The sequence below is a fragment of the Hoplias malabaricus genome, chromosome 5 (genome assembly GCF_029633855.1).
Source record: "Hoplias malabaricus isolate fHopMal1 chromosome 5, fHopMal1.hap1, whole genome shotgun sequence".
In the NCBI taxonomy this organism is placed as follows: domain Eukaryota; kingdom Metazoa; phylum Chordata; class Actinopteri; order Characiformes; family Erythrinidae; genus Hoplias; species Hoplias malabaricus.
In genome coordinates this window covers 4003210-4013520 of record NC_089804.1, presented here as the reverse complement: position 1 = coordinate 4013520, position 10311 = coordinate 4003210, and the positions used below count along the sequence as shown (strand labels likewise).

Below are 10311 nucleotides of genomic sequence, written 5' to 3'. Positions count from 1 at the left end.
TGGTGCAATGGTGCTGTACAGTGACCGGATTACTGCAGACACTGCACCTATCCTACGGTCAATCTCACTATCCCTCTTCCCATCACTTGTGAACTACAACCTGAGATACTTGAACTCCTTCACTTGGGGCAGGTTCTCACCCATTACCTGAAGGGAGCATGCCATCTGTTTCTGGGAGATAACCATGGCCTCAGACTTGGAGGTGGTGATCTGCATACTGACCGCTTTACGCTTGGCTGCAAACTGGTCAAGTGACCGCTGGAGGCCTCCGTGCGAAGAAGCCAGAAGAACAACATCGTCCGCGAAAAGCAGAGATGCCACCTCTTGAGCTCCTTGACGGAAGCCCTCCTGTCCCAGGCTACGCCACGCCACCCTGTCCATGAAGGAGCAGGAGTGGAGATAAGGCACAGCCCTGATGGAGTCCAATGCCCACACTGAACATCCATCCATCCATTATCTGTAACTGCTTATCCAATTTAGGGTCGCGGGGGGTCCAGAGCCTACCTGGAATCATTGGGCGCAAGGCGGGAATACACCCTGGAGGGGACGCCAGTCCTTCACAGGGCAACACAGACACACACACATTCACTCACACACTCACACCTACGGACACTTTCGAGTCGCCAATCCACCTGCAACGTGTGTTTTTGGACTGTGGGAGGAAACCGGAGCACCCGGAGGAAACCCACGCGGACACGGGGAGAACACACCAACTCCTCACAGACAGTCACCCGGAGCGGGAATCGAACCCACAACCTCCAGGCCCCTGGAGCTGTGTGACTGCGACACTACCTGCTGCGCCACCGTGCCGCCCACACTGAACAAGCTTGACTTAATACAAAGGATGCAACACAACTCAAACTCTGAGAGTACAAGGACCGTATGGCTCGCCAGAGTGACCCTGGCACCCCAAACTCCTGGAGCACCTCCCACAGAATCTCTCAGGGAATACGGTCATATGCCTTCTCCAAATCCACAAAGCATGTGTAGAGTGGAGTTTCAAATTCCCACGGCCCTTCAATCATCTGTGAAAAAGTAAAGAGTTGGCCCATAGTTCGTCCATAGGACGGAATCCGCATTGTTCCTCCAAAATCCTAGGTTCGACTATCGGGTGGATTCTCCTTTCCAGCAACTTGGCATAGCCCCGGATGTGTAGTAGCCACCATGTTAGCTGATTAATAATTAATTATAAACTCACAACTCAATGTTTAAATGATTTTATTGCTTTTTTACACTTTCAGCCCTCAGTGAGATGTTCAAATGAAGGGAAAATAAGCACGGATCCCTGACCCATTTATCTGCGTCACATTTGTAAACAGAGCTCTGTTCGTCTGTGTCAGTCAGTAGAGAAGTTTGGGCTGTGTAGCAAGTAACACCATTCTCCCTACATAGTGCACATCACAGGTAATAAAACTAAAATACTGCTCCCAGACAGTAATTTCACATTAATTTGACAGGGCACTGTGAAACTTACAGCTGTCTCAATATTATTTTCTACACCCAGTTCACTCCGTGAGTGCAGAAGCTATTAGTTTATGACCGACTGTGCCCTATAGAAGGTGTAGAGAGACACTCACCTATCACTCACATTTACAGACAAAGAGAACTCCTTTATTAAAATAAACCAAACCAGAGGAATAATTTAGGCAGAGATTCAGAGGAAATATTATCCTCCAATAATCTGTTAAGTGTGTTATTAGATTATGTACTAGGACAAACAAATGAGACAAAAGTAATACATGGCGGGACAAAACACGAGAGAAACGATTATTGAAGCTTGTAAATGATCTATGTGTGAATAACTCTCTCAGATTCAGTCAAAAGAGCAGTGAAATGCATTGGACTCTACTGTGCTAACAGTTTTCCATTAGATGATGTTTCCCTCTTTCCCATCTGTTTAAATTAGTGCTGCACACTGAAACCAGACAAAACCTGAAAACGCCCAACACAGAACCCACTCCGAAAATATCCCATAACTTTAAACCCATGGAATACATAAATTGCACCATTTTCTGAGAGGGTTAAAAGACCAGAGATAGCAGCATGAAATTAAATAAGAATTAATGTAAAAACAGATGAAATTATTCTTCTTATTTATTTATTTATTTATTTATTTATTTCTTGAATATTATAACAAGCAAGAAAATGGGGTCACCATATAGATTTGTCTTGACTCTCGTGGCCACTGCATAAAAGAAATTAAAACACACTGCAGCCCTTGGTCTCAACACTGTTTATTAAAAAGTAATACATTCATACGTTCAAACTGAGTCACTGGGACACCTTTAATTACATGAGTCTGTGGCTCTGGAAATGTAGAACACAGAAATGTGAGATAATATCCTCTTCAGCAGAGATTTCAGAGGAAGAGGAAGGAGGAGAGCAGAGGGACCAGGACGAACAGGAAACTGATCTTAACCCCTTCAGCGCCGTTACACAGATTCCCCGAACAACAGCTCAGATCTCCACTGACTCCAGCTGTCTGCATACTCCCTGTAGGGGCATTACAGATACTTCTGGTCGCACAGCCTTTCATTTTCACCTGAACACCAGCAGCATTGGCTGTGTAATAGAGAAAGAAATGACATTTTCAATGAATGATTTATGATATCACAAAAAAACAGAATATTCCCAGGTGTTTGCCTCAGTAGATTACTACAAAAACTCTAGAGAATGAGCCCGTTAGTCTTTAATAATAAATAGATAAGCAGTTACAGATGAATGAATGAATGAATGACAGATATAAGTCTTTATGAATCTATCCACAACATTTTTAACGAAGTATATACGAAACATGAATGTTTTGTCAGCTCCCCTTACCATATAAGAGCACTTTGTAGTCCCACAAACTATAGTACATCTGTTGCACTGCATACTTTGCTAATACCCTTTTGCCCTGTTCTTCAAAATGATCAGGACCTCTACAAGCTCACCATATAGAAGGTAATCTTTAAAAAAAAAAGGTGCTAGGGTCCTTTGAGCGATGCCATAGAAAAAACACTTCAGGATCCATATGCTTGTTAAGAGATGTATGAGTGTGAATAAACTCTTAAAAGTTTGAAACATCTTTCAATCTTAAGGTTGTGTGTGTGTGTGTGTGTGTGTGTGTGTGGATACTCTACCTTTTAAACTGATGCACTGATCCTCGTCTCCCAGACAGTCCACGGTCCCTGAGCAGTCTTTATCAATGCAGTAATAACACTGTTTACCATTGGGTGGCTTAGAGGGCAAAGCTTCAAAAAGTAAACAAACAAAAAGCAGAGATTTAGCAGGAATTAGTTGCAGTCGTAGATGACAATTAAAAAAGGTCATTAAAACTCACTCACATAACTCAGTTATGAATCTGGACATGGCCCTTTTATATTCTACCTTTACTTGGGGCTAACTTTGTCAGATTTAAACATTGGAACTCCAGTCTGTTGAAATTATTTTTTTCCACAAAATGAACACATCACACTATAATATACTGCCACATGTATATTGTACGTATGAATGACATTTTAATATTCTGTATTTTTTAAACTTACTTTCATGTTGGACTATAATAAATAGCATGTAATATTCATGATGTAAATGTATGTATGTGTGTATGTCTGTAGGTTGTTGATGCAAAATCCACATGGAACTGGTGGCACTGAGCATGCATTAACGGTGCCAGTGGGGCTAGGTACAGCCTTATTCACCAGGGACACTGATGTGGATCTACATATTAGAGGCTTGTTAAATCATAGGTCTGTGAAGTGAGCTTGGGGCTAGGGTGGGGTGGTGTCTCCCTCACGCTCTTTACCTCGAGGATTTGGACTGTTGCAGAGGTCTGTGCTGCAGCACTGGGTGTTGACTGTTGTTTTCATGATTCCCAGGTTTAGGCTCCCGCTGACACACTCAGCTGCTGAGGCACAGTCTTTAGAACTGATCTCCTTTTTTTGACCAGCTACAGAAAACAGACCATTAGTTATTGGGGAAACTTCCCAACACAGATAACATACAGAACACGTGAATGAAAAACTAAACTGCTTTTGTGTAAATGCTATGTACAGCCTAGAAATACACTACATCTGCAAAAGTTTGTAGACCCCCTTTAAAATGAAAATGCACCCATTACAGACACAGATGATAAATAATGCACACAGATAACGACATGGAATCAAATTAATTGAGAGCTTATGGTGACCGTGCTCAATGAGGATCACTGGAACTGTGATCTTTGAAGTGATGAACTGTAAAATTTGAACAAATGAAATTGTCTAAAATTGATAATATGTTATTTTTGTCTAAATGAGAGCAGCAGGGAACGTTGGTTGTGAGAAAATGTTTATTACAGAATTTCTATTGCATTACTGACAGAATGCTCAGGTTTCAGCTGCTCAAAGACAAAAAGGGATTGGTGAAAGTGATAAAAAAGACACTGACATTGGTTTGTACTGAGCTGTTACTTACCAACATCGACGACGGTGGTAGAACTGCCGCACTGACTTGGACAGACTGTCTGTGTGTTTGTGCATGTCCCAAAAAGGTCAGGTATGCACTGATAACATTTCAGTGACAGAGCTAGAAGAAAATAAAAACTTTATGTGAATTAAACAAAATAATCATTGGAAAGTCAAACAAGCAACACTGCGTAATCTTCAAATATATATATAATATAGATATATTTATACACAGAATAAAGATTGACATTTCACGTGTGTGGGGAGTGAATCAAATCTGTTCTCAGGTAAAAAACAATTATTTGGATAAAGTATTGATGTAGTAAGAGTTAAAAAAAAAAGTTGATTAGAACAAAATTTGTGCATTTCCTTTATTTACACATGCACTTCACTAACTGTGTGTAAATGCTGACGCACTCTTTCAATTTGCAAACTGCAAGCTGCAGAATAAAAAACTATTTATGAATTTGCAAAAATGTTACTGAATATTATAATTTGAACAAAATCAGAAAAGCCCAAATTGTTAATGGTTTGTTGAAAAATACACTGTAAAATCCCAGCAATGATTTTATAAAAGTGTGTTAGTTTGCATTAGGGATTTGATTTAAATCAATGTTGATATTAATAGTTAATTTTAATATTAATAATATTTTAATAATACATTTCTAAAGTGAGAGACATTGTTTGATCAAGTTAATATTCATTAAAAAAACAAACACTCCCTACCTGATGGATAAAGCCCACAGACGAGCAGCAGTGTGATTTGGAGCTTCATTGTTGCAGGATCAGAGAGGGTTCAGAATGAGATACAAACAGAACTGGCTTCAATATAAATCTGATCTACAAAGGGTGTGGCTTCTTGGAGAATTTTCACCCTTTACAAGTGCTTCTTATGCCTAAAAAAGGAGACAATCCCCCCACCTCCTTGTATTTTGGAGCCAAATACAGTTTACTTTCATTTCTTCTCATGCAGGAAGTTTGATGTGAAACAAAACTAAGTGTTCTGTTTGGAATCATTCACATTTTTAAACAATGGACAGCTTTCCCAAGTCCTGTAGGTCCACCTTGAGTTTTGGGCTTTCAGTTAATTCATTCATTGTCTGTAACCTCTATCCAATTCAGGGTCACAGTGCATTCAAACCAAATTCACTTCATTTATCCCAGAGGGGCTATTCATATTGGGCACACAGACATAACACAAGGGAGACAACAGATAAAGACAGAACATTTAAGCACCTGTGATCACCAGAAATAATCCAGTCCTTCACAGGGCAACACAGACTCACAGACACGACACTTTTGAGTCGGCAATCCACCTACCAACATGTGTTTTTGGATTGTGGGAGGAAACCGGAGCACCCGGAGGAAACCCACGCAGACACAGGGAGAACACAACAACTCCTCACACACAGCCACCCAGAGTGGGAATCAAACCCACAACCTCCAGGTCCCTGGAGCTGTGTGACAGCGACACTACCTGCTGTGCCACCGTGCCGCCCCGCAAGCATGTTGCACTCTCCAATTTCATCTGGTTATATTTACAAGATACTATCCTTTTCCTTATAAACTTTAATATGAATAAAGCTCATGTGCAAAAGTCAATGTTAATTTGTTTAATTACATTTATTGTGGGAAAAATTCTGGCTTGTTCAAGGTTTTGCACATTTAATTTAGTTTTGATAGTTCAGAAATACATTTTAAAAACTGCCGTGTGTTTTATAAAACACTGTGCTCTTTTTTTCTTCTCCCAAATCTCCTGCCATGAGCAGGGGCATTGCCTGGGATTTTGGGCCCTGTGAAAAAACAGCACCTTAGGCCCCAGCAACGACTGTTCTGATGTAGTTATAGGGCACAAAAAAGGGTTGATCACAGGCCCTTACAGCTGTTCCTTATTAGGATTAGAGCATGTGTGAAAGGTACAAAAAAGTAGAAATCCATACGTATCATCGACATCTTTTAAAATGTAGTGTTTTTCCCTGTTCCAGTAGATCTGTACTTCTACTGTTTCTGAAAAGTACTTTGATGTGCCATTGTTCAATGTAAATAAACATTGTCTTGCCTTGCTTTGACTCATTAGAACTACAAAGGTTCCCCTCCAGCTCATCTTCCAACAGTCACCTCACCCTGCCCCATATGTGAAGAACGTATTTTGTTCATTGGTGGTGCACTGCCTCCCTCTGGTGGCTGGGACAGGAACAGCACAAGCGTGAATCCTTACACTTGCCATTTAAGTTGCTGAATTTCAGTTGCAGAATTTAGAGGGATAATGGGCACCTGTTGCTCCAGAATAGCAGGTCAGGTAAAAATATATATGTGTTTATATAAACAAAAGAAAATGTATTTCCCTGTGGATTCTTGTTAGTCAGCCTCTTTTACCATCAGATTCTGGTATAATGCTTTCATTTAAATTGGGTTTACAATCATCTACAGCGGATCTTGATATACTAAGGATGTTATGCTGTAGCTTTATCACTGAAGTTGGTTGCAGTTATTTGGATAAATCCATGTGGATTCATCTAATGAAAAGTTTCAGAACCACCCACAGGATACAGTATGGTTACATCATCCTGTAAAATCTATATTTCAGCTAAATTTGTCTCAACATAAGCTCCTTCTGCTTTTATAAACTCTTTGTTTTTGTTCTGTCATCTATATACACAGTATTGTTTCATAAGAGGAACAAGAGACAGCGACAGATGACACCACACACCAAGCCTTCTATAGCAAACTGTTCCCTTTATACCCCCACCCCCCACACAGGTCAACCGTTAACTCAACAATTGTTCCTGACTATGAAATTAACCTAATACTACAGTTTTCTTTCTGAATGTTCTCACTCTACAGCAGTAATGCAAACTGATGTTTGAAGCTGCTGCTGATGAGATTGAGGCTGATGCCAAGAGGCTGTTGATGTCTTGGGACACACTGCAGACATCATCAGGAGAAAAATGGGCCAATGTTCAGACTTCTCTCAGACAGGATCCTGGCAGAAGAGGGTTCTGTTTCAAATCCGTAAGAGCACTGCTGAACATGGAGGCTGTGGTTCAGTGCAAAGATATAGAACTCTTTTATAGTATTTTATAATTGGACAGCGACGATATTTAAACAATTTTAAACATAAAATTTAGTCTCAGACAAATAGACAAACTAAATAGACAATTAAATAGACAAACCAGGTCCAATCTGCTCTGCGCAGGATAAACTCTAGAAAAGCTCCTGCTGTGATCACAGCTCTCCACTCAGCCCTCACTCATCTAGAACAGTAAAATTCATATGTAAGGATGTTGTTCGTGGACTTTAGTTCAGCCTTTAATGCAGGTATTCCACAAAACCTGGTCACAAAACTGGGCGATCTGGGCCTGAGCAGTTCACTATGCTTATGGATATTGGACTTCCTGAGCAACAGACCACAATTTGTCAGGATAGGAGACCGCACATCCTCAACTCTCATCTTGAACACAGGCACCCCACAGGGATGTGTCCTCAGCCCCCTCCTCTACTCACTCTTTACATATGACTGCTCCCCCATTCACACCTCCAACAACATCATCAAGTTTGTAGATGACACCACAATTGTAGGACTGATTACAAACAACAATGAGTCAGCCTACAGCTCCCTTTACCATATAAGAGCACTTTGTAGTTCCACAAACTATAGTACATATGTTGCTCTGCATACTTTACCAATCCCCTTTTGCCTTGTTTTTTAAAATTATCAGGAACTCCACAAGCTCACCCTATGGTAGGCACACTCTTAAAGATAAAGGTGCTTTGAGCAATGCCATAGAAGAACCACTTTTGGTTCCATAAAGAACCATGTTTGTTTAAGAGATGTGTGAGTGTGAACAAGCTTTTAAAAGGTTTAAAAATTCACCACTCGATACCCATTTAAATGTACATTTTTTTTTATGGAACCAAAAATGGTTATTTTATGACATCTCTCAAAATAACCTTTGTAGCACCTTTATGTATGTGTGTGTATATGTGTGTGTGTGTGTTTGTGTGTATATATGTGTGTGTGTGTTTGTATGCATGTGTGTTTGTGCGCATGCATGTGTGGATATCCTACCTGTGAAACTAATGCACTGATCCTCGTCCCCCAGACAATTCACAGTCCCTGAGCAGTCATTACCAGTGCAGTAATAACACTGTTTACCATTGGGTGACTTAAAGGGCAAAGCTTCAGTAAACAAACAAAAAGCAGAGATTTAACAGGAATTAGCTGCAGTTGTAGTTGACAATTAAAAGGGCAATTAAAGCTCACTTAGTTTGTTCAACAGAACTGTAGGGCTCATGAATCTGGACATGACTGGACATTCCCCCTTTATTGGAGGGTTAAATTAATCAGATTTAAACCTTGCAGATTCATATCCTCATGAACAACTCCAGTCTGTTGAAATGGATTTCTTCCACAAAATGAACTATAATATACTGTGAAGTTTAAGGTGTATGTGTGGGTGACACTTTAATATTCTGTATTTTTTAAACTTGCTTTCATGTTGCACTGTAATAAATTGTGAGTAATATTTATTCTGTACATGTGTGTATGTATGTATTGTTTTGATGCAGAATACACATGGAACTTGTGAATGCACAGAGCATGCATTAACGGTGCCAGTGGGGCTAGGTACAGCATTTTTCACCAGGGACACTGATGTGGATCTACATATTAGAGGCTTGTTAAATCATAGATGTGTAAAGTGAGCTTGGGGGAGGGGGGGTGAGTCTGGGACATCGGACCTCACGCTCTTTACCTGGAGCATTTTGACTGTTGCAGAGGTTTGTGCTCTAGCACTGGGTGTTGATTGTTGTTTCCATGATTCCCAGGTTTAGGCTCCCGCTGACACAATCCGCTACTGAGGCATGGTGGATTTGGAGCACACCCAGAATCACTGGGCGCAAGGTGGGAACTCACACTGGAGGGGCTGCCAGTTCCTTGCAGAGTGACACACACTCATACATTCACTCACACACTCACACCTATGGACACTTTTGAGTCGCCAATCCACCTACCAACTGGAGTTGTGTGAATGCAAAATTAAACTGGTTTTCTGTAAGTGCTTTGTATAGCCTAGAAATACATTACATATCCAAAGGTTTGTAGATACCTTTTATAATGAATGTGCACTCATTATGAACATAAATGATAAATAATGCACATACAGAAGTGCGTGGAATCAAATTAAATGAGAGCGTATGGCTTTCTCAGTGCCAAGCACAGGCTACAAATGCATAAAACCCCAGAACAAACGGATCACTGGAACTTTAGCTTCACTCGCTTTGTGATGATCTGGGATTGTGTTTGTGAGAAGTGTTTTGAATAGAAGCTGTACATTTTTAACAAGAGATTGTCTATTGATCATATGTATCATATGTAAATTGATCATATGTTATTCTTGTCTAAATGAGAGCAGCAGGGAACGTTGCTTGTGAGAAAATGTTTATAAACAAACTTCTATTGCATCACTGACAGAATGCTCAGGTTTCAGCTGCTCAAAGACAAAAAGGTAATGGTGAAATTGATAAAAAAAGACTCTGACATTGGTTTGTACTGAGCTGTTAGTTACCAGCAGTGATGGCGACGGTCGCACTGCCGCACTGACTTGGACAGACTGTCTGCATGGTTGGGTATGCACCGATAACAAATCAGTGACAAAGCTAGAAGAAAATAAAAACTTTATGTGAACTAAACAAACACTGTGGGATCTTCATATATGTATATGTAACAATTGACATTTCTCTGTCTTTAGGGAAAGCAATTATTTGGATAAAATATTGATGCAATTACAGGTAAAACCAAGCAGATTTGTTTATACATGCACTTCACTAAATGTGTGATTAAATGCTGAAATATTCTTTAAATTTGCAAACCGCAAAACTGCAG

General features: G+C 40.2%; 1 protein-coding gene across 1 annotated transcript; it reads right to left on the bottom strand.

Annotated features, from left to right (window-relative positions):
- Window positions 1-2195: 2195 nt before the first annotated feature.
- LOC136697624 (urokinase plasminogen activator surface receptor-like) lies at window positions 2196-5302 on the bottom strand. Its single transcript, XM_066672837.1, has 5 exons — window positions 5154-5302; window positions 4438-4548; window positions 3788-3931; window positions 3123-3233; window positions 2196-2562 (listed from the first exon to the last, which is right to left on the bottom strand). The coding sequence occupies exons 1-5, from the start codon at window positions 5200-5202 to the stop codon at window positions 2360-2362; spliced, it is 618 nt and encodes a 205-aa protein (XP_066528934.1). The 5' UTR covers window positions 5203-5302; the 3' UTR covers window positions 2196-2359.
- Window positions 5303-10311: the final 5009 nt, after the last annotated feature.

Bases quoted from the DNA above. Each gene is read 5' to 3' on its own strand.
- LOC136697624 (XM_066672837.1), bottom strand. From the start codon at position 5,202: ATGAAGCTCCAAATCACACTGCTGCTCGTCTGTGGGCTTTATCCATCA. The intron at 3,932-4,437 runs GTAAGTAACAGC...TGTTTTCTGTAG, and splicing joins TACCACCGTCGTCGATGTTG to CTGGTCAAAAAAAGGAGATC. The intron at 3,234-3,787 runs GTAAAGAGCGTG...TACTTTTTGAAG, and splicing joins CAACAGTCCAAATCCTCGAG to CTTTGCCCTCTAAGCCACCC.